Genomic DNA, 24,714 nt, shown 5'->3' with positions numbered 1-24,714 from the left:
GATTGTTGTACTCTGAGATCACCTTCATTGCTGTCCACTACACTTCTAATATTGGTGTCATCTGCAAACTTATTAACAAATCTCCTAATGTTCACATGCAAATCATTTATATTAATGATGGTAAGTAATGTGCCAAGCACCTATTCTTGTGACATTCCACTGGACACAGACCTCCAGTCTGAAAAGCAACCCTCCACCACCACCCTCTGTCTTCTACCTTTGGGCCAGGTCTGTTTCCAAATGGCTAGTTCCCCTGTATTCCATGAGATCTAACCTTGCTGATCAGTCTATGGGGAACCTTGTTGAATGCCTTACTGAAGTCCATATAGATCACACCCACCGCTCTGCCCTCATCGATCTTCTTTGTTATTTCTTCAAGAGACTAGTCAGTCCATCATGTTGGTGCCAGCTGAATAGATTAGCCACTTGCTCCAACCCCATTTGCTATCACCTGGCCTGTAATATTAAATGTTACAGCTCTTCACCTTCAGATCCAGATTCTTCTTAAAACTAGGTTGGTGTTTTACCTTGATTACCAAACAGGGCAGCAATTTCCTGACATCTACCACAGTGTGGGTGAAAGATTTTCCTCCAGTTCCCTCTAAGCCTTCTTCCATTCTTTCTAAATCTGTGCTGTGCTAACTGACCCCTCCACTCAGGGAACCAGGTCTTCCTTTTCTACTCTGTCCAAATCTCTCAATATTTTATATGCCTGCATTAAGTCACTCGCAGCTTCCTCTATTCTAAAAGGAAAAAGCCCTAGCATTCTATCTTTCCTTGCAATATACCTGCAAATTTCTTTCATATTCTATTTACAGCATTTCTGTCCTTTCTGCAATGCATGTAGAAGAACTGTATACCAAAACCTCAGATGTGAATCTCAGCATTAAATCCCTGCTTTTGTATTCACTACCTTTTCTGATGAAGAAACGTATTTCATGTGCCTTCTTTGCCACCTTATCTATTTGTGCTGCCACCTTTAGAGCACTGTGGACATGTAATTAGGTTTCACTTCCTCTACCCCTCCCATTATCCTAACATTTGTTATGTATTCTCTTGCTTTGTTTGCCCACCTCAAATGCATAACTTCAAACTTCTCTGGATTGAAGTCCATTTGCCACTTCTCCAGAGATTCAACCAAACCGTTAATATCACCTTGAAATCAACGATCATCCTCTTCACTATCAGCTATTTTTGTGTCATGTGCAAACTTTCCATTCATGCCTCCTACTTTTAGATCTAAACCATTAAGTTACACCACAATAGAAAAGCACCCAACACTGAGCCCTCTTCCCAAGCACGTAGGGCACATGGCACAGAAACAGGCCATTGGCCTTGCCCAAAATTTATGCTCCCCATAAACCTCATCCCAGCTTTTCACATTTAAATCTATCAACTCTAATACTCTACACCCTCGCCCTCATATATGGGTAGTATTTACTTCAACTGTGGTTATTGGTTCCACATTTTTATCACTCCACATGTAAGGTCATTTTTCTTGAAGTCCCTAACAGATAGCTTGGTGATTATTTTATCATCAATGGCCTCCAATTATGCTTTATGCCCCAAGAAGAAACATTTTCTCTGTATCTGCTCTCACAAAACATTTCAGTAATTTATGACCTTCATTAGATCACTGCTCAGCCTTTATTTTCATTCTCTGAAGAAAAAAAAAGACACAACATGCCAAACTTCCTTGATAAATGCTTCAGCCTCGTATACCTTCTGGTATCCCAGTGTTCAGTGCCTCTATCAGCTTTTTACAATATGGTGGCTAGGACTGTAAATAATAGTCTGTATGCATACAAACCAAATGAGATGTTATGCCAACTTGTGACAAATATTGGTGATCTACCATTATAACATGTAATACAAAGGACAAGACATAGGTCACATAGTACTGAAAAATGCAATAAACATTCTTAAGGCACCTAGGACCTAGCATGTGCTGTGTAATTACAAACACATGCATGTCTTGGCTTAACCTAAGCAATTTGGATGAAATGCAGCATGCTTCTGTTAGTGTGTCGTAATGGAAGAGAACAAAGTATGTCAAGATGGGAGTCTGCGATATGATGCTGGCATCGTGAACATGTACTTTAAAACATATCACACATCTAATGTGAGGCATAACAAAACATGTCACTTTTTTCAAAGAAAGGAAATCCCAACAAGTTGCACATCATTAGTCATAGGCACACCATCAATTCGACAGTTAAATATGCAAAATAGCTAGAATTCTGATAATGCATTGGAGGTTTGCCAATTCCCCTCAATCAAGTGAAACTGTTTGCATCTGGAGAGGAATGTGTTATTCCCACTGGTTCTTGGCTGGCAACTTGATTGTCTTACTGCTGGATACCATCAGTTTTCTTTACTGTGTGTGTAAAAGTGATGTCTTATTCTTTGGTCTGAGTAACTTATGTTCCTTCACAATGTAACAACATGATTGATAATTACTTCATATAACTGGGGCTGACTGCATATCTTAGAGGCTTTTGCTGGCATCCAGGTATTACAATGTATTTCTGACAGTGCTCTCTCTGATACATATTTGTGGTAGTTCTTGATCTGCTTGCTGATGGTATCTCTGTTTCATTCTCCTCTTAGAACAGTAAAGCCATATGGCTCTTCCATTCTCAGCACCATGGGTGTGGATTGAATCTCCCAAACGGTTATGATGTTAAGATCTTTCCATACTGGTAACAATGGCACTGTTGAGTCATTGGTATCTACCAGATCAATGATGTCAGGAATCCAAGCTGAACTTGCACACTGGAGCTAGAAAGTGATTTCTGTGCAGTGGCACATCAAAGTTCCATCTTATAACTTGGTGAATCTCTTTCATGGGCTGTAGTATAGAGTGCCACCAGTTAGGGTAGACATCTGTTAACATGTGTCGTGGTAATGTCAACACCAGCTCCTGCAGTTTTGGTGACATTTGATGCTGATAGGCATAAATTTTCTTCTCCTGTTAAACTGCTGACATGATGTAGGAGATTGACAATATGTGAGGCTTAGTTATCTTCTAACATTTGCTTTTCGATTTGTTGGCTGTTTACTTCATTAATATATGCGTATATTTTGAGGAGGGTCCATGCTGCTGAAGTGGTTTACTAAGCCATTTCAGACAGCAGTTGAGAATCAACGACATTGCCTTCTCTGAAGGACATAAGTGAGCTAGATGACTTTTCCCAACGGTCAACAATGATTTCACGATTTAATAATTTGTAGCTGCAGAATTTAGTCTGCTCTATTGTTTACCCCTTTCCAAAGAAAAATTAATAAAGTTGGTGAGACAAGTCCTTCCCCTTTCTGTTAACAACTCAATGAATATTTACTATGCTTTTCCTTAACTGAGGCTGTGGAGAATTAAGAAGGTTAATAGATTTGTTGGAGATAAAGTTACTGTAATCCATAAGCCCAAGGCTTTCATCTGATTTTTCACTTCTGATCTTGTCCACTAGTCTGTGTCTGAGAAAAGGTGATAGGTTCCATACAGAGTAGAGTATGTGAGAGTCAGACAGAGGGCAAGAGCATTAGGAGACACAGTCTTTTGTGTGCATGATTGTAATAAAGTGTTCTTGGCTTTGGATTGGAGATGGCCAATGTGGCATTTATCCCACACCGATATGAATACTAATACTGAAGCAATATTGTTGTGACGGTATTGGGGGTGGGGTGGGGGAGTGTATCACCTTCATATTTTGTATATCATATACAAGATGCAATGAAAGAAACTCAAACTAGTCCCTTCACCAGCACCATCCAAAACTATGACCTCTTAACACCTCAAAAGGCAAGAGCAGCTCCCTTCCAAAGAAAAAAAGCCACACCATCCTGACTTGGAACTTTATCATGGTTTGCTCGCTTTCACTTGGTCAAAACTGCAGACTTCTTCCCTAACAGCATTATGGATGTGTACACACTCCCAGGACATGTGGTTGAAGCAAGAAGATCAAATCATCCCCTTCAAGGGAAATTAAGGATGGGCAATAAGTGCTACCCTAGACAGCAACATGTATATTGTGAAAAAAAATTATAAAAAGGTTGGTAGGAAGTAACGAATGATGTACCACAAAATATCTATTCAGAGACCTCAACTACTCACTGTATTTGTAACTAAGATAGCACAGAGACCAAATATTTAAGAATGTCAAAAGACAAAAAATTGATGGCACAGTAAATAGTGTTAAGCAGGAGCAAGTACTCATAAAAGCTAAAATTGATAGATTAAATAAGCGTACAAAACTGTGCCAGAATGATTTAAATGCAGAAAAAAGTATGACTTTGTTTGTGTAGAACCAAAAAAGATAGTTATTTATTATTCAAGTGATATTGAAGCTAAGAATGTTGAAGACCCAAAGAAACTTGTGGATATTTTTACAGAGTTCATTAAAATATAGAAGTCAGGTACAAAGCATAATCGGAAGCAGCTCATGGAATGTTAGTGGTGATGACTAGAGGGCGATGTTGCTGCAGCCATAGAAATTCCTGATATTTTCTATAACATTTTTCAACGAATAAGTAGCTTGCTTTGGATGCTATGAAATTGTCTCAGAGGACTTTATTAGCAACTTAAGTTAATACAATACAGTAGGGTTTGTTGAAAAAACCTGATAAATTGTTACAATTTAGATCTGCATTATACTGGAGACTACACTTTAGAGGATATACTGGTACAAAAACATTAATTGCCGGAAAGAACTCAGCAAGTCTGGCAGCATCTGTTTAGAGAAAGCAGAGATAACATTTCGGGTGCAGTTCTGAGGAAGTGTCACTGGACCTAAAATGTTAATTCTATTTTCTCTCCACAGATGCTGCCAAAGCTGCTGAGGTTTTCTCGTAATTTCGGTTGTTGATTTCCAGTATCTGCAGTTTTTTGTTTATTGTAATGGCACACATTGCTTCCAAAGTCAGTAGCAAATTCCACTGCAACAACTTTCCAATACAAGTAGTAGACAGCAGATGTAAATAGGTCAAAAAGAGTGTGGTGCTGAAAAAGCACAGCCAGCCAGTCAGGCAGCATCTGAGGAGCAGGAGAATTGACATTTTGGGCATAAGACCTTTATCTCCAGTCCTCACTTTTTCCTAGTAGGTGTAAGTCGGTCTTTTTTTGGGATGGCAAGACATAACAAGCAGTGTGCCACCTGAGCTTGGGCCTCATTTGCTCCATCTGCTTTTCTTTTCATTTCTTTGTTTGTTCCACCCTCTCTTTTCTCTCTTCTTACTGCTTATTGAAGAGCTCTGTCACAGTGACAGCAGTGGCAGCAAATAGGCCTATCAGCATGAAGCCATGTTTGGGTTCCTAGAGGCTTCTGCTTGTCAAGGCAGTCCTAGCACTAACTGTTGGCTGCTGTTGCTGAGGTGTGTTTGGGTTCCAGCGAAGTCTGCACATACTCATGGAGACGGAGGCAAGTTTGGGCCCAGCAAGAGACCCAGTGACATCAGCAGCAGTGAGGTGGGCCCAAAGCAGACTCATGGTGGCAGTGGAGTAGAGTTTGGGTTGGCACAGTACCTGGCAGCATTAGTGGCATCTACATTGGCAAGGTCCAACAAGGTCTCAATGGCGAGCATGTTGGTGGACGCAAGATGGCACTAAAGAGTGGCGACTTTCATGCCAGCAGTGGTGGCCAAGTGGATTTGTGTCTGGCCTCCAGGCCCATGGAGTATTTCACAAGGAGGACTATAAAGTTGAACACTTTCTTCATTTTGTCCATTTCTATATTCAGTGCTTTGGGTTATTTTTCTGTGCTTTAAGATGGGTTCTTGAGACTGGCAACACTATTTAACATTCTTTATTATACTTTCTAACAAAATACATGTGACAATAAATCAAACCAATACTAGGACCTCAACTGTTTGCAATTTATATGGGGGCCACAAGGATTAGTGCTGGGTCCACTACTTTGTCATTTATATAAATGATTTGTATGTGTGCATGAGAGGTATAGTTAGTAAGTTTTGCAGATGACACCAAAATAGGTGGTGTAGTGGACAGCAAAGAAGGTTACCTCAGATTACAATGGGATCTTGATCAGATGGGCCAATAGGTTGAGAAGTGGCAGATGGAGTTTAATTTAGATAAATGTAAGATGCTGCATTTTGGGAAAGCAACCTTAGCAGGACTTATACACTTAGTGCTGGGGAGTGTTGCTGAACAAAGAAACCTTGGAGTGCAAGTCCATAGTTCCTTGACAGTAGAGTTGCAGGTAGAAAGGGTAGAGAAGAGGTGCTGTCAGGTGGGACTAGATTGGGTTAGGATATCAGATTGGCACAGAGGAGTTCGACTGAAGGATCTGTTTCCGTGCTATAAATCTCTATGACTCTATAAGTTACTTGGATGAAGGGACAGCTGCTAGGTTTGCTGATGACACGATAGAAGTAGGAAGGTAACTGGTGAAGGAAGTCACAAGGTAGTTACAAAAATATAGGTTGAGCAAGTAAAGAGGTGGCAAATTGAATATACTATAGGAAAATGATAAATTGCTTATTTTGGCAGGAAATATAAAAAAGTAGCATAATTTCCAAGTAGAGTGATTTCAGAGCTCTGAGATGCAGAGGTATCTTCAGGCATAAAATCTCAAAGGGAGAGTATTCAAGCACATAAAATAATTAAGAAAGTGAATAGAATGTTATCATATATTGCAAAGAGAATTGAATACAAAGGAAGGGAGGCTTTGCTTCAGTTCAACAGAACATTAGTTACTTTGTACATTTTTGGTTACCTTATTTAAGGAAGGACAGTAGTTGGAGGAGTTCAGAGAAGGTTTATGAGACTAATGCCTGACGTGCATGGTTCGTCTTAGAGGGAAAGGTTGCACAGGGTTAGACTTTCATCCATTGGGAGTTTAGAAGAGGAAGAGATAAGTTAGTTGAAATGAACATTGAGGCATCTTGAAAGATTAGATGTGGAAAAGAGGCTTCGTCTTCTGAACGGATCCAGAACTAGGGGGTCATGGTGGCACAGAGGTTAGCACTGCTGCCTCAGCGCCAGAGACCTGGGTTTAATTCCTGCCTCAGGCAACTGTCTGTGTAGAGTTTGCACATTCTCCCCAAGTCTGCATGGGTTTCCTCCGGGTACTCTGGTTTCCTCCCACAGTCCAAAAATGTGCAGGTTAGGTGAATTGGCCATGCTAAAGTGCCCATAGTGTTAGGTGTAGGGGACTGGGTCTGGGTGGGTTGCTCTTTGGAGGGTCGGTGTGGACTTGTTGGGCTGAAGGGCCTGTTTCCACACTGTAGGGAATCTAACGGTAGTAGATTCACCAAGTTTAAGTGCATTTAAGTAGTCATTGGACAGGCATAAGAACGTACATGGAATAGTGTAGGTGGGATGGGCTTCAGATTAGTATGACAGAGCGGCGCAACATCGAGGGCCGAAGGGCTTGTACTGCACTGTAATGTCCTATGTATGAATCACTATTTAAAAATATCAGAGGCTGTCCATTTAGAACACATTGGGTGATTTTTTTCTTGGAGAGTTACAAGTTTTTGGAACTCTGCTTCACCATCCTTTTTCAGGAACAAAGTATTTGAATATTTTTAAAACATACAGGTGGATAGATGGTTGTTAAGCAAAGGTTTGAAAAGTTACCATCTGGGCAGGTAGGAATGTGGATTTGAGGTTAGTCAGATCAGTCATGATTTTATTGAATAACAGAACAGGTCCAATGGGGTGAATGGCCTATTCCTGCTCCTGACTGACAAGTTTGTAGGTAAGGCTCCTTTGACAGTATCTTCCAAACCCATAAAATCCCACTATCCTGGCCAAGGGCCACAGATGCATGGGAATACCATTATCTGCAAGCTCCCCTCTAAACCACAAGTTATTCCAGATTAACATTCTTTCATTATTGCCGAGGAAACATGCTTGAATTTTCCTCCAAACAGGACTGTCGGGTGTCCACATTCCAACAGTAGTTCAACAAGCCAATCCACCACCTTCTGTAATTACTGTTCAGAAGGTGGAGTTCCAGAGAAAGAACATTCAAAATTGCTCTATTAAAAATTTTAAATCGGACACTGATCGATTTTTGTTAGCTAAGCATTAGAAATCAATAATGTGGATGGCATTAGGTTACTGGTCAACTCTAATCACAATGAATCTTTGAACAAGCCAGGAGTTGCTGAATGGCTTTCTTCTGTTTGCATATACTGAAGTATGGAATGTTGGGATGCTTACCTGAGTGATATCATAGGCCATATTAGAATGGTAACAATCCGTCATTAATTCTGGCTTTCGTGTTTCAAATTCAAGCAATTTTGTCTTCTCTTCCTCCAAAGAATTTTTCATCCAGTTTGAAATTATCACCTGTAAATTCAGAGGGCCAAAATTCTCACTTATAAACCTTGACATTTGATGTGATTTTATGATTGAACTACAGATTCAATAATTTCAGGTGATTGTTTAATATTCTATGAACAGTAATTCATGTTAAAATGTTGACTTTTTTCATCTTGTAATAGCTGCACACATAACTATCACTTCCTTTGTATAAGCAAATCTAGTTGATCACTAGAACATCTGTCTCAGAACAGTTCAGCTTCAATGATAGCACCTACTATAAATTAACAAACTTTCAAAGAAATTAAAAGAGTTTAGGCCTTGAAAAATACCAATTAAAATCTTAACTGACAGATCAAGAGTTGATTTGATGTATTGTAGTCACATGTACCTATGTATAATGAAAAGCTTTGTTTTGTGAGCAGTACAGGCAGATAATAACAAACAAGGACATATAGATCATATGGTGCTTAGATAGAGCAAGGCATATGATTACAAAAAGCTGGTATTTATAGATTTCAAACAGTTTCACATCTTTAGTTGTCCATACAAGTTCTACAAACCTCCTACTTGTCAACACTGAGACTTGTCCAAGTGCCATCAGAAAAGGATAGATATCACCTTACACTTTGGTCAGCGTGCCATGTCATTGGTATATCCAGCATTTAAAATGATTATGCTATGCAAACTTTGTGGCATTTCTCCCCCTCAGGGTTCATGCCTATCATCTACACTACTGTATAGCCGAGATAAAGAAATCATAACCTATGCACAATCATCTGAGGAGGAGTTATTCAGCCCTAAAACAGGGGCAGGGATTCTTCTTCCTGCTTTTCCTTTGCTTGTTGCTGTAACACATCTAAAAATGATAGAACAGTGGGCAGTACAGTAATCATAGCAATTTCAATGCAGAGTGTGACCATATATTGTGATGAAATTTGTTTTTGCTACAAAAAATTGAAGCACACAAGAATATGGAGGCTGAGAACTAATTTGTTCTTTATCTCTTATTTTTACCATCTTCTACTGATTTTCCTGTGCATTTACTGAAACACTGGAGGATTTCTTATTTATTCAGGGTGGGAAAATTGCTGAAACCTAGTGTTGCCATCACTAATAGCTGTTTTGTGCAGTTAGTAATGGATCATTTTCTCTTCTAATAATGTGGATGTCTGAGAATCCCTACTTGACAATGTATGGATTTTTTTTTTAAAAAAAGAGTAAATCTTTATTTATATTCCACCACCAGGAAGAAAGAAAACACCTGAGTGGCCAGTGACATGCATGATCCTTCTCAAAGGGCAAGCCTGCATGATCAATGAAAGGGAGGGCAGGGATTAAAAATAGAGTTGGAATGTATGGAATTTAACTCCGGTATCTGCAATTGTTTATTAATGTAGATAATAGCTTAGGTGATGTTCTGTCACCAGTAATGTGAAATTTGTACCGCTTCCTTTCATGTTAAGTCGAAGAGTAACGGAACCATTGCAAATGTCATGTGATGAGTATCATCGTGCATCATGCACATTCCTGGTAAGTGTAGATGGAGCTCAATATTGAAGGGAGTACATCTACAAATGTGAATGTGCTTATTAAGCTGTAATCTTTTCAAAGCGATCTGTCCTCCATGTCTTCAGGTTGCTCAATTTCATATGAGTATGGATGGAGATAGAACAGACTACCATGATCTGTGCTAAGCCTGAAGTATTCCAAATATTGCTTGCTTTCCTCACTGATGAATCACTCCATTGTCATGAAGTTTAATTGTTTGGGCCATTAAAGCCTCTGCAAAGAAACCAAGAATTTGAAGGCACTTGGAACAGTGGTACCAACCACAGATTAGATTAGATTACTTACAGGCCCAACAAATCCACACCAACCCACTGAAGCGCAACCCACCCAGACCCATTCCCCTACATTTAACCCTACATCTAACACTATGGGCAATTTAGCATGGCCAATTCACCTAACCTGCACATTTTTGGACTGTGGGAGGAAACCAGAGCACCCAGAGGAAACCCACGCAGACAAGGGGACAATGTGCAAACTCCACACAGTCAGTCGCCTGAGGCGGGAATTGAACCCGGGTCTCTGGTGCTGTGAGGCAGCAGTGCTAACCACTGTGCCACCGTGCCGCCCACTAACGTTTTAGAAAAAGTATTTCACTGGATATAGACAGTGAAGGAGATTAATGGTGTCGTAGTATTGTTGTCAGACTATTAATACATTGCTAGGGTCTCTGCTACGTGGACTTGGACATTGGTGGAATTTGAATTTTAAAAAAAAAATGTTTGGAATTATAGGCTTAACAGTGACCATGAAACCATTCTTGACTTAAAAAAAATACAATCTAATGCCATTTAAGAAAGGAAATCTGCTGTCTTTTCTTGGTCACACCTACAAAGATGCCAGACCTATGGCAAAGTGTTTGACTTGTGACTGCTCTCTGAAATGGTCAAGGAAAATACTCATGAAGCCATCAACAAGAAAAAAAAAGAATGGGACTGACCACCTGGCATCAACCTAGGCACCATAAGCAACAACAGCTAACTCAGCTTTGTCCACCCTGCAAAGCCCTCCTTGCTAAGTTCTGGGAGCTATTAGTAACATTAGGGGAGTAGTTAAACAACAGCCAACATGGCCATAATCACAATCAGACCTTACAATGCCCCAGGTAACACCATCAGCATCCCTGGTTATGCCTGGTCCCAATAGCAGGACCAACCCCCTTATCAGAGATGCATCTATCCATGACAGTATCAGTAGGTGTGACCACCACACATTCCTTAGAGATCATGTCCCCACACTGGGGATAATTTCCATCATGTCCTGTGGCACCATCTCTGTGCTAAATAGAAAAAAAAGTTTCAAACCCACTGTCCTGAGTATTGCATTACTCTGAGGCTAAGGGATCAAGTCTGGGTCAAAGGGCACGCCACAATCAGCACCAGGTGTACCTAAAATGAGGTGTCAACCTGGTGAAGCTGCAATATAGGACTAAGTGTGTGCCAAAACAGCATAAGCAGCAAATGACAGATAGGGCTATGCAATTCCACAAACAAAGATTAGCATCTAAGCTCTCCAGAGTTGCCAAATCCAGTCCTAAATAGTGGTAAAAGGATTAAACATCTCACTGTCGGAGTAGGCTCCACAAATATCTCCATTCTCAAATGGTGGGAGAGCCCAAACAAGTGGAAACAACAGGGCTGAAACATCTGCATCAACAACTGCCACCACAACCTTCAGCCAGAAGAGCAGAGTTAATGCGCCATCTCAGGCTCCTCCAAAGGTCCTGAGCAATACAGATGTCAGCCTTCAGCCAATTACTTCACCTCATGTGATGAAGAAATTGCTGAAAACAATGAATGCTGCAAAGGCTATGGGTTCTGAAACATACTGCTAACAGTACTGAAGATTTATGCTCCAGAAATATAAACACTGGCATATTCCAATAACATTGAAAATTGACTATTGCTAGTCTGCATATAAAATTCAGGACAAATCCAACCCAGTCAATTACTATAATGTTTGCCCACTCCTGATCATCAGTAAAGGACAGCACAGTGGCTCAGTGGTTAGCACTGCTGCCTCACAGCAGCAGGGTTCTGGGTTCTATTCACGCCTGTGTGTGTGGAGTTTGCACATTCTCCCCATGTCTACGTGGGTTTCCTCCGGGTGCTCTGGTTTCAGTTTAGGGGTAGTTTCGTGGCTAGTTGGTGTTCATGGATGTGGATGATTAGCTGTCTTCCTGTTTGTCCTATGTAGTGTTTTGTCTGCACAAAACACTACATAGGACAAACAGGAAGACAGCTAACGATCTGCATCCATGAACACCAACTAGCCACGAAATGACACGACCAGCTATCCTTAGTAGCCACACACGCAGATGACAAGCAACATGAGTTCGACTGGGACAACATTATTATCATAGGACAAGCCAAACAGAGAACAGCCAGGGAATTCCTAGAGGCATGGCACTCATCCACAGATTCAATCAATAAGCACATCAACCTGGACCCAATATACCGACCACGGCAACGGACAGCTGGAACTGACAACCGGAAGCGAAAGAGACAAACCACTATAAATGCCGGAGGAAAGATCACAGAAGTGCTTCACAGGAGGCTCCCAAGCACTGAGGATGTCACCTAGACAGGAGACGAAATGTCTGCAACACAAATTCCCAGCTCGGCGAACAGAAGCACAACCTTTTTTCATCTCTGTACCAAACCAAACTGATTGGAGTCCGGCCCAGTTTATTGCCCCTCTGAGAAAAAAGGACACAGTCTTAGAGCCAAGGAAGAGCTTATAGAAAAAATAAAAGAGACTAGCTTTGTGACAAAAGAGTTGGCAATCAGTGACTATTCGCGTGCTTCAGAGATCAGTGTTGGGACTGCAACTATGCACAATTTACATAGATAATTTAGAGCTGGGAACCACGTATACTGTGTCAAAGTTTGTGGATGACACTAAGATGAGTGGTAGAGCAAAGTGTGCAGAGGACTGTGAAACTTTGCAGAGGGACATGTTCCTGAAGGGCTTTTGCCCAAAACGTCAGTGTTCCTGCTCCTCAGATACTGCCTGAAGTGCTGTGCTTTTCCAGCACCACTCTACTCCAGAAAAAAGGGACAGATTGTTTAAGTGAGTGGGCAAAGGTCCAGCAGATGAAGTACTATGTTAATAAATGTGAAGTCATCCATTTTGGCAGGAATAATAGTAAAAAGGACTATTTGAATTGCAAAAAAATTGCAACATGCTGCTGTGCAGAGGGACCTGGGTATCCTTGTGCATGAATCACAGAAGGTTGGTCTGCAGGTGCAACAGGTAATTAGGAAGGCAGATATATAATTTTGTCCTTCGTTGCTAAAGAGATTCAGTGTCAAAGCAGGGAGGTTATGTTGCAACTGTATAGGGTGCTGGTGGAGGACTGCATACAGTTTTGGTCTCCTTACTTGAGGAAGGTGTACTGGCACAAGAGGGGGTGCAGAGGAGGTTCACTAGGTTGATTCTGGAGTTGAGGAGGCTGGTTTGAGGAGAGACTGAGTAGACTGGGATTATGATTATTGGAAGCTGGAAGAATGGGGGTGGGGAGGGTGCAGAAATGTATAGAATTAAAAGGAAATAGATAAGATAGAAGTAGAGAGGACGTTTCCACTGCCAGGTGTAACTAGGACATGAGGGCACAGCCTTAAAAGTAGGGGGAGCAGACTTAGGACTGAATTGAGAAGGACCTTCTTCACCCAGAGGGTTGGGAATCTGTGGAATTCCATGTCCAGTGAAGTAGAATTCCTACAGTGTGGAAATAGGCCTTTCGGCCCAACAGGTCCACACTGACCCTCCAAAGCATATCTCACTCTAACCCATTCCCTATTACTCTACATTTACCCCTGACTAATGCACCTAACCTATACATCCCTTAAAACCATGGGCAAGTTAGCATGGCCAATCCACCTAACCTGCACATATTTGGATTATGGGAGAAAACCCACACAGACAGGGGAAGTATATGTAAACTTCATACAGTCAGTTGCCCGAGGCTGGAATCGACCCTAGTCCCTGGCACTGTGAGGCAGCAGTGCTAACCACTGAGCCACCGTGCCAGTGGCTTCCTCAGTAAATGTTTTTAAAGCTAAGAGATCATTTTTTGAGCAGTAAAGGAATTAAGGGTTATGGTGAGAGGGTGGGCAAGTGGAGCTGAAGCCATGGAAAGATCAGTCATGATCACATTGAAAAGTGGAGTGGGCTCCAAAGGCCAGATAGCCTACTCGTACTCCTAGTTCTTATGTTCTTAAATTCAACAGATTCTTACAGGCAGAAGGAAACAGCCTTCAGAGAGAGAGAGATTTCAGAGAAAATGTCAGGAGTTCTTTACTGAAGCTTACAACTCCCTGGAGTCAAAACACACTGCGACTACTACAGCTAAAATAAAAACCCCAGAAAAGACCTGAACTGGGAGAACTGTCCAATCCCCTTCCATTGTTAAACTGTTACTTCCTAGACTTTGTTATCTCTGCCTTTACAATCTCTGTTCAAAAAAAAACAAGGCCCAAAATAACCTTTTTAAAAGTGACAGCATTGTTACAGTATATCATTTAGAAGATGCATTACATAAATTCATTAACAGCACCTTCCAAACCATGACACTACCATCTAGCAGGACAAGAACAACAGATACATGGGAACACCACCACCTGCAAATTCCCATCCGAGCCAGTCACTATCCCACTTAGAACTAAATTTCTCTTCCTTCAGTGCCACAGGGTCAAAACCCCGAAACTCCCTCCCTAACAGGATTGTGGGTATACCTGCACAAAACTGATTGTAGCAACAGTTGAAGGCATGTCATCACCACCTTCAAGGTCAATTAATCAAGATCATAAATGACTAGAAACGAGCATGAACAATTGAAAAAAGTAACTCAAGTTGTGAAGCCAGCGGCATAAATGCAATTCTGTCCCTATTGCAGCAACTCTCCAATGTCCTTGTGCTCACAAGTAAAAAAAAAGCCACTTTGATTTAGGGGCTGCAGAGTTAAATTACAAAGCTGTGCTAGTTTCCAAACACTGCTCCCCCACCCCCAAAAAGTATAATGAATGGTCCTGATAGTTATGACAACCTTGATAAAAAAAACGTCAGAGTGGAGATACATTGGTCACCTGACTGTCCACTCCCAACTCTGCAAGATTTCATTTCTTTCATGGCTTCAAGAAAATGATTTTTTGCTGGAGACCTAGTTTCAAGTTTAATTTTGTTAAGCTGACAACAAATCCTTCTTACTCTGCCCATTGACAGCTCTTCTGGAACTGGAGGGTATGGGTCAAAAAAAAAAGTGTCACGTCTTCTGTATGAGAGATCAAGTTTGGGGACAATAACCTCGTTATGCAAAACATTTGACCAAAATGAGGAAGGCATTTTGCATGAGGGTCTTGATTTAAGCCATCCTGCACTTGTAAAATGTTGCTCACCTTTAGTAAATTACTTGAGTGTTACTTTTCATCACTAATTCATACCTTCAATGCTTTAGCATATTTGTCCATGACATTTTCCATAACCTCTTGGTCTAACAAAGGTCCAAGTTCTTTCATATTCACCTCTGGTGAAAGATCAGGATGACTCATAACATCATCACTGCAAACAAAATGGTACATTTAGGCACCGGATCTTCAGAATATCACACTCAGACTGGTACATCAAATGAAGTAACCTGATCTATTTGAAGAACTAGAGGCTAATTAAGGCAATAATTGATAAAAGCAAAATATTTCAGTTGCTGGTAAACCAAAATAAAAACAGCAAATGCTATTTTGGCAGCATTTGTGGAGAAAGTTAACATTTTGAGTTGAATAGGGCTCTTCTTCAGACTTGAAGCAAGGTAGCTGCATTGCTTAAATAAAGCTCAATGCACGCTCGAAGAACAGGATATTATCTTCAAATTACCAATTAAACAGTTTACAGCCTTCAGGACTGGTGGTGGAGGGTTGTTTTTCAGACTGGAGGCTTGTGACCAGCAGAGTGCCACAAGGATCGGTGCTGGGTCCACTACTTTTTGTCATTTACATAAATGATTTTGATGTGAGCATAAGAGGTACAGTTAGTAAGTTTCCAGATGACACCAAAATTGGAGGTGTAGTGGACAGCGAAGAAGGTTACCTCAGATTACAACAGGACCTTGACCAGATGGGTCAATGGGCTGAAAAGTGGCAGATGGTGTTTAATTTAGTAAATGCGAGGTGCTGCATTTTGGGAAAGCAAATCTTAGCAGGATTTATGCACTTAATGGTAAAGTCCTAGGGAGTGTTGCTGAACAACAAGACCTTGGAGTGCAGGTTCATAGCTCTTTAAAAGTGGAATCGCAGGTAGATAGGAAAGTGAAGGTGGCATTTGGTATGCTTTCCTTTATTTGTCAGAGTATTGAGTACAGGAGTTGGGAGGTCATGCTTGGCTGTACAGGACATTGGTTAGGCCACTGTTGGAATATTGTGTGCAATTCTGGTCTCCTTCCCATCAGAAAGATGTTGTGAAACTTGAAAGGGTTTAGAAAAGATTTACAAGGATGTTGCCAGGGTTGGAGGATTTGAGCTATAGGGAGAGGCTGAACAGGCTGGGGCTGTTTTCCCTGGAGCGTCAGAGGCCGATGGGTGACCTTATAGAGGTTTATAAAATCATGAAGGGCATGGATAGGATAAATAGACAGTCTTTTCCCTGGGGTGGTTAGTTTAAGACAAAGGCTTTGCTGATCATTTTTAAATTGGAAAATTTGAAAACCAAAAATTTGTCTTTTATGGACCACTCTGCTGCTATACCTGGTGTGGTCATGTCAAATCCCTGCAAAATAAAAAGTGCACATGAAAATTGAATTCTACAGTGGTGGAATCAATGTTTGTTTCCATGGGTAGGAAATAGCATAGCGAGGATGATTTGTCATTTTGATAACTCCCTTGTTGTTAGTTACAGAACACAACTAGCTGGGACCTAAAAACAGGCTCCCAGCTCAGTTTCCTGGTAACTATGAATGCAGACCATACGGAGGAGAAAAATGGAAAATATTAAGTAAAAAAAAACATGCTAATTAAATAATAAATAAAACATATGTTGAACTCTTAGTGGGAGCAAAGATATAATTTGATGACCCTCCATGAACCACTTGCAACTGTTATACAAGCTCAGTTTACTTATTGAGTGAGTGAAAAAATAATCAGATTCAGTGGACCAGAAGTGAAGTCAATGGAAATTCAGCAAGAATGTGATCAATAGGCAAGAAGCATATTTTGATAGTAATAGAAAAGCAAACTTTCTTCTCTAAGTCATCAAACAAATTTTTGAAAAAGATCAATGTCAGATTGTCAAGCATCTTTGCTGAGCCTGTAAGTCTGAAAGTTTAGCTTTTCACACCAGTGAGATTCCAGATGCTGGCTACATAGGTGTATTTATACAAGTTCAGTACTGTCCTCTGGGGTATACTATGACATGGGCATTGGTTAGCTCAGTTAACTGGGTGGCTAGTTTGCAATCCAGACTGATGCCAACGTTGTGGGTTAAATTCCCACACTGGCTATGGTTACTATGAAGAAGTCCCCTCCGCAACCTCTCCTCTTGTCTGAGGTGTGGTGACCCTCAGGTTAAACCACCACCAGTCATCACATTATGGTCCAGAAGGACTGTGGCGACTTTACCTTTATTGTTTAGAAACTCTTCTAACTAAAGGTCATTGATTGAAATGTTAACTCCGATTCTCTCTCCACAATGAGGTGCTATGTATTTTCAGGTTTTTTTGGTCTTCGTTCAGGTTTCCAGCATCTGCAGAATCTTGTCTTTATATTAGTAGCAGTATAGCTATAGTTACTGTAAAACTGTGCATTGTACATGAAATCAATTTATTGAATGATACAAAAAAGAGAAATGAATGAAAAAATATAGATAACATACCTTTGGTAGATATGAAGAACCCAATTGAGAAACAAGAAAAGTTCATTCAATTCAAGGTGTTTCTGTTGGATGCTTTCCAGGTGAGAAGATATTGCACGGTGGTAACATTCTATATAGACATTAAAAACCTTGAAATTTTCAGGGTAACATTTTTGTATGAAGTCTTTCACAATTTTGAGGTCTTCCAAAATAGATTGCTGAAGTTGTTCCAAGTGTAATGCAAGCCATTTTACATCCTGCTGCTTTGTAAGTAAAGGCACAGTAGCTATTCTTTCTTGCACACTTTTACAAACTGTTTCTTTCCACAAATCGTTCCACTTCCGGGGACGTCTGAAACAGTTAGTGGCAGGAGGATTCATTCTTTCTTCCCATTTTTTGTCTGCTGCTTCTTCCAGTTCAACAACCTTTGATGCCATACACAAAATTCTGCTGTCTTGTTTAGCTATAGTGAATGAATTTGTGACTATGGATATTATTTGCTCAGTAAGCTTGTCGCAGAGTAAGTTAAAATCGCGAACTTTTTTTGTGTATTCCTGGCGGAATTTTTCATCTTTTTCATGCTCTTTTTCATGGAACAACTCTTCTTCCAATTTATTTATATTTTTATTTGCCTCCAGAAACAGATTTTGGGATATTAACTGGTTTATTTCCATGACTGCAAAACATTTAAATAGAGTAAGTAATTTAAAAGCATTACATTTTGTGTACTATTTGTATTAACAACTTGTTGTAATTTTTATTTCTCTGTTGGGTTTCAAGGATAAATGTGCACACAATATGTGATAAGGAATGAAGGCTTTGAAGAATATTTCAAATTCTAGTGTTTCTGCTGTATTAGGAACTCCTTCTGAGATAGAAAGATTTGATCATAAACAGAGTAGGTTTTCAGTAAAGAAATTTGTAAGCTCCTTCAATGGCCTGATCTGTAAATGTGTGGTGTGGCATTAAGTCTCAGTAACCAGTAAGTTTCTAAGTTCAATCCTTAATGAATTAGCTATGCTCAGGTGGATCTGGGATTTGGAGTTATAACTATCTTTGTTGACCTGGAGCTCCAAAAAAGAGGGACATTGAAGGATTCCCACACTTCAGACTTTGATCTTACAAAAGATATAAAAATTCATACATCATTTAAATGAGATGAGTTATCTATTAATTTATAGATTGAAAGATCTGCACTGTATAGAAATTACTTAGTAGAACATCGATGGTCATATCCTAAACAATTGATTACAAGTCAAGATTCTTTGACTATGGTGTGTTTTGCAGAGCGCACTTTGAGAAGTCAGTTTCTTTGGCAACCAGAAATAAAGGAAGCATTCAGATGTTTGGGCAATACAAAATAAAATAAATAAAACTGATCCACAGGCAAGGAAATTGATTTATACCCAGTGCTTAGAGTACATTCCCTAACATTAAGGGGAAAAGGCAGCTGAAAATTGGTCCTCTGGCTTAATTTATATCTGCATGCACATTCTAATCAGGAGGAGCATGAAGTCAAGATGCATTCCTCCTCCTCCTGATTTCCCAAGAAATTAAAAAGTTAATTTTTATTGGTAGCAGCCGCTCTAAAGTTTGAAGATTATAGTTAGCTACAGAAGTGACAGAGATGAAAGTTTTTTTTAAGTGTAAGCAATGTGATTGCATCCTTGTTTTGATACAAGTTATATGCAGCTCTTTAACGCATGCAAGATTCGGTGATTAAATTTTCAGAAAAACCTAGAAACAGAAACTCAGTGGAAACAGGCCAGTTCTGCTCTGCTGGGCAAATCCATTACACTCAAAACTTCGAAAAATCTCTATTTAAATTGGAGACTACAGATGGTTCTGATTAAATTAACTAAAGTAGTTATTCAGGAGCAGTTAGACTATTAAATATATAATACAACACCTGAGTAACTATTTAACAAAAACACGCCACACTTGCCTCACTCATATGTAACTACAAAGACTGACAACAATAACTCCCAACTCAACTACTGGGGGACAGGCTGGAGCTGACTCCCTAACACCCAATTTGACCGCTTGTCACCTCTCCTTCCCCTGCTGGACTGGACTGGAACAGACAATGCACCTGCCACAGGACCAGACTTAAACCCCCAGGTGTCCCCCATCGCTGCACCTGAACGCTTCAAACCTAACCCAAACCTTCCCCTCCTACACCAAATTTCTCACCCCCATCTTGTCCCACCCTAAATAATGAATCAACTTACCATGTCATTTTGCACCCTGGCACCATAATCCTTTCCACTTCACATCATACCCATCTGGCACTGTACCACTACTCATCTGGCATTCTACCCCCTCCTTAGCAGGCACCTTACCTGCCTAACACTATCCTTTCAGCACCCCAACATCACACTTACCTTATGTACTTAGGATTTGACAGCAGCTGTCAAAATGGCTGTCAGGGCATTTAAAATTTCAGAATACTGTAGCTGACTGTCTTGGAAACAGTGTGTAGGTTTCATTCCTGAGTGTTCTAAAGAACTGTCAAAATGGAATTATGGCTCCACATTTCTTAGGGAGCCTTGATTTGGAACCTCCTCAGAAATTCAGACCACCCTTCCTTTGTGAAAGAGAAAGGCCGGAGTGGAATCGGAGAGAGAGTGCAACTCTTCAGAAATTCAAGCCCAAACTTCCTTAACCGGTCACATTTTAAATTAAAATCCATTATTCTGTTTCTCCTGCCAAAGTGGATAACTTCAGACTTATCCATATTACATGCTTTTTGCCAACTCACTCAACTGGTCTAAGTTACCTTGAAGCCTTTTAACCTCCTCCATCACTCAACTCCATTTCGGTTTTGCGTTCTCAGCAAATACTAGGGTAGATTTTCTACTGACTGGACAGTTGTTACTCCAGAGTAGATCAGAGTTGCACATGGGGACCCTGCAGAATCCCCACTGTAGCACACTGAAGGAATTGCCTAGAAAACTGAAATCTCTTCTGGCCAATTTCTCTAAGTCTGAAACCCTTTGAAAGCCTCCATAAAAATTTAAGGTTTTGGATAGTTCTGATGAAATTCAGTAAAATTGTCACTTAAGAAAGGTTTGGCTATGTATTCAATAGTCTAATTCCTGAGTAACTATTAAACTGACCCCATACTTTTATCACACACCATCAACTACACTCCCCAGAGTCTGACCTGACAGCCCCAAAGTCCAACATTCTCCAACCCAGGGATATGACATAACCTTACGCAGGACCTGAAACTCATTCTGCTGTAGCCACTGGACCCGACTCCCCCATCCCTTCTGCCAGACCCAAGTCAACCCCTGACCCACTCTACCCTGGTCTCCTGCCACTGGAACTAATCCCCACTCATACCCCCAACCCCACTGTCAAAACTAACATCTATGCTGCCAGACTGACCAGCAATTCCCCTCCCACACCAGATCGGACCTGAACACCTAAGACCTACTCCCACTCCTTTTGGCACCTTAAAATCATAATCACCTGCTTACTGTGGGTGTCAGAGTGGCTGTCAGGATCTTAACTGGGACCTTCAAAATATGGCAGGTGACCACTGTGAAAAGAAAGTGTGGTTTGCCTCATCGGCCAGTTCTATGCTATGGAAGAAATTCAGAATGGAAATATGGCTCTGCATTTCTGAGGGAGACCTAGTGGAATACGCTCTCAGAAATGTTGACCTTCCTTTCTTAGTGAAAGAAAATAGGGCTGGACTGGCAATCTGCATGAAATATGATGGGTGAGATTTTCTAGCAAATGGCAATCTGCTTGAGATTTGCCATTCCCCAGAAAATCTCGCCCATCACATTTAATTCCCTCATCCAAATCAGTGCTGTATATTGTGAATAGGTGGGGCCCAGCAGTGATCACTGTGCTATCTCACTAGTTGTCACTGTTTCCCATTCTGGAAAAGACCCATTTATTCATAATCATCTGTCTTTGTCTCTTACCTGACAGTGGCAAGTTTGTGTTCTCACTTGAGCATTTACCGTCTTTGTTTTCTACTGAATCACATTTTTCTTCCTGTTCTTTGACGTCTACTTTCAAATTATTTACTGTATTTCCATCTGACACATTGAGAATTTTGTTTTTGGTTGGATAGAAAGATGATGCCAAACTTAACCTTTTGCTTAACCTTTTGCTTAAATTTCTAAATAATCCAGTTTCTTCTCTTGGATCTGCATCAGGCTCATCAACCTCTATGTCATTGGTTTCTAGAGATACTTTTTTACTATTATGGCAGGAGCTTGGTTTCTTTTTGGTTGTTCCAGTTTTAACACCTGAAGGACTGCAAGTGGCCTGGCTTCCATCAGGTGAATCTTTCTCTCCACGTAAACCATCAGTTGACATTATTTTCGAAGTTGTCAGCTTTTGTCATCAATTTTCTGTTGTGCCTCTGAATGAGAGTAAAATTTCAGTATCTTGTTGACACTCAAAAGAATAAAATTAATCATTTCTGAAAGTTTACATGGTTCAGTACGGAGTTAAAGATTTTTAGTCATACAAGTGCCTTACATGTAATGTACTTGAACAATCCGCATCAACTAAAGAAATGGAACAATGATATTAGAATTTAAGAAAAAAGTTTCCAAATACTTAGAGTTGGAATTTAGTAACACTGACCAATTTCTCTTGCAGAGTGCAGTAGCCACAGTTAAATTCTATTTTCATAATCTTTTGTCCAAAACAAACTTGAAACAGTTAGATTATATGACATTCAAAAGGCAGCTTTAAGGGTAACTAGCATACAAGATTAGCTTTGCCCTTTAAAGATACAAAGAACCATTCCTCAGACATACTCACTCATGTGTTGTTACAGTGCCAAGTTCTATACAGCTGAGTAGTAATATATCCACTCTCAAGTCTGGCCCACATAATAATTGAGTCTCGCAAGAGACTAAGTACTATGTAGTAAACAAATCCATTCAAATAGACAAATCATCTCTTCTGTCAAAATCTTAGTGGGGGCATCCTTCTCCACTTGATAGGTTGGGCTTGTGCTCATTGGAGTTCAGAAGAATGAAGAGATACTTTATTGAAACATATAGGATTCTTAGGGGTTTGATAAGGTAAATGCATAAAGGTTCTTTGAGACCGGGACCAGGGGGCATGATCTCAGAGTAAGGAGTCACCATTTAAGACAGGAGGAGGAATTTTATTCTCTCAGCAGATAGTCAATCTGGAATTCTTTACCACAGACAGCTGACAAGACCTGGTCATTAAGTATATGCAAGGCTGAGACAGCAATTCTTGATCATTAAAAAGTAGTGATTCTTCTTAATGTGGAGATACATCAGGAATGTGGAGCTGACTATTGATCAATAATCTCATGGAATGGTAGAGCAGATTCAATGGGCTGGATGACCCACTACTACTTTTTCCATTTTATGGTCCATGGTCTCAATATCTCAAACAAAAATGAAACCTAATTGGATCATTGGTGGCAGTGAATCTACCCAGGGTATCTCAGATAGCACTGAGGGACATGACCAATACATATACCAACTATGCTATTCAAGCTCTCAGATTCTGGATCAAAGCCAAAAACAGTAACATTACCAGGGAGTAGAAACAATTTGGAGACTATTAAATCTTACACCAAATTAAACAACGTATTAGAATTTGCTACAGTCACAGCTGAGTTAATTTCTTAGAAATTCAATCACAAAATGATAGTTAAACCATATATGGAGAGGTGATTTATACTATGAGTTCCAAGTTTAAATAAAGTATATAGCTAGAAGAAACAATTCAAGTTTGATGCCTTTGACAAGGTCCCACATGGCAGGCTAGTCATGAAGGTTAGGTCACAAGGGATCCAGGGAGAGCTAGCTAATTGGATTCATAATTGGCTCAATGGAAGGGGAAGCAGAGGGTGACTGTTGAAGGTTGTTTCTCAGACTGGAGAACTGTGACTAGTGGTGTGCCACATGGGTAAGTGCTGAAAACTCTTATTTGTTATTTATGTAAATGATCTGGATGTGAATGTTCAAGGCATGATTAGTAAGTTTGCAAATGATACAAAATTAGGAAGTAGCATTCTAATTTTTGATAACTTTTCTTGCTTTCAGAGGGGTTTTGATCAGATGGGGAAGTGGGCTGAGGATTGGCAAATGTAATTCAACACAGGTAAGTGAGAGGTGTTGCACTTTGGAAGGTCAAACCAAGATAGGACTTATACTGTAAACGGAAGGGTGTTGTGGCACAGAGAGACGAGGAGTACAATTACATAGTTCCTTGAAAGTGGTGTCACAGGTAGACAGGGTGGTGCAGAAGGTATTTAGCATGCTGGCCTTCATCAGTTGAGGCACTGAGTATAGGAGTTGGGACACTGTTACAGATGTATAAGACATTGGTGAAGCTGCACTTGGAGTATTATGTACAGCTTTGGTCACCTGGTTATAGGAAAGACACAGTCAATCTGGAAGGAGCGCAACGGTTTACAAGGACATTGCCAGGACTAGTAGGCCTGAATTATAAGGGAAAGTTGGTCAGGATAGGACTTTATTCCTTGGAATGTAGGAGAATGAGGGATGATTTTGTGGAGGTGTATAAAATCATGAGGGGCATAGATAGGATGAATGCATATAGTATTTTTCCGAGGGCATAGGTTTAAGGAGAGAGGAGAAAGGGTTGAGTAGGACCTTCTCACAGAGATTGGTGCATATGTACAATAGGCTACCAGAGAAAGTGTTTGAGGCAGGTACAATAGCAACATTTAAAAAACAAATTGGGTAGGTACATAGATGGGAAGGGTTAGACGGATATGGACCAAATGCAGGCAATCAAAGCTAGGTGGGCATCATGATCAGCATGGACCAGTTTTGACTGAAGGGCCTATTTCCATGCTGTATTACTCTGTGACTCTAAGTGAGATATTCCTGAAGAAGAGTTATCAGAAATGTTAACTTCTCCACCTCCTGATGCTGCCTGGCTTGCTATGTTCTTCCAATCTCCTTCTTTGTCTACTTTGGATTCCATAATCACACATGGAGCATTAAATAAATTTGCAAATCAGTCAGTCAATCAAGATT

At 40.4% G+C, this 24,714-nt stretch overlaps 1 protein-coding gene across 1 annotated transcript in view; it reads right to left on the bottom strand.

Moving 5' to 3' along the window:
• The window catches only part of LOC140476252 (exocyst complex component 3-like), a 62,111-nt gene that overhangs the window by 29,541 nt on the left and 7,856 nt on the right, over positions 1 to 24,714 (bottom strand). Inside the window, exons 2-5 of the mRNA XM_072568559.1 lie at positions 21,631 to 22,076; positions 17,711 to 18,365; positions 15,295 to 15,412; positions 8,183 to 8,311 (exon numbers count right to left, since the gene is read on the bottom strand). Of these exons, the coding sequence (XP_072424660.1) occupies positions 8,183 to 8,311; positions 15,295 to 15,412; positions 17,711 to 18,365; positions 21,631 to 22,030 (1,302 nt within the window). The 5' untranslated portion in view covers positions 22,031 to 22,076. The remainder of the gene's footprint in view (positions 1 to 8,182; positions 8,312 to 15,294; positions 15,413 to 17,710; positions 18,366 to 21,630; positions 22,077 to 24,714) is intronic.

Source organism: Chiloscyllium punctatum, chromosome 4 (genome assembly GCF_047496795.1).
Source record: "Chiloscyllium punctatum isolate Juve2018m chromosome 4, sChiPun1.3, whole genome shotgun sequence".
Classification (NCBI taxonomy): Eukaryota; Metazoa; Chordata; class Chondrichthyes; order Orectolobiformes; family Hemiscylliidae; genus Chiloscyllium; species Chiloscyllium punctatum.
Note: the sequence above shows the minus strand (reverse complement) of the source record. Positions and strands in the feature narration are given on the sequence as shown.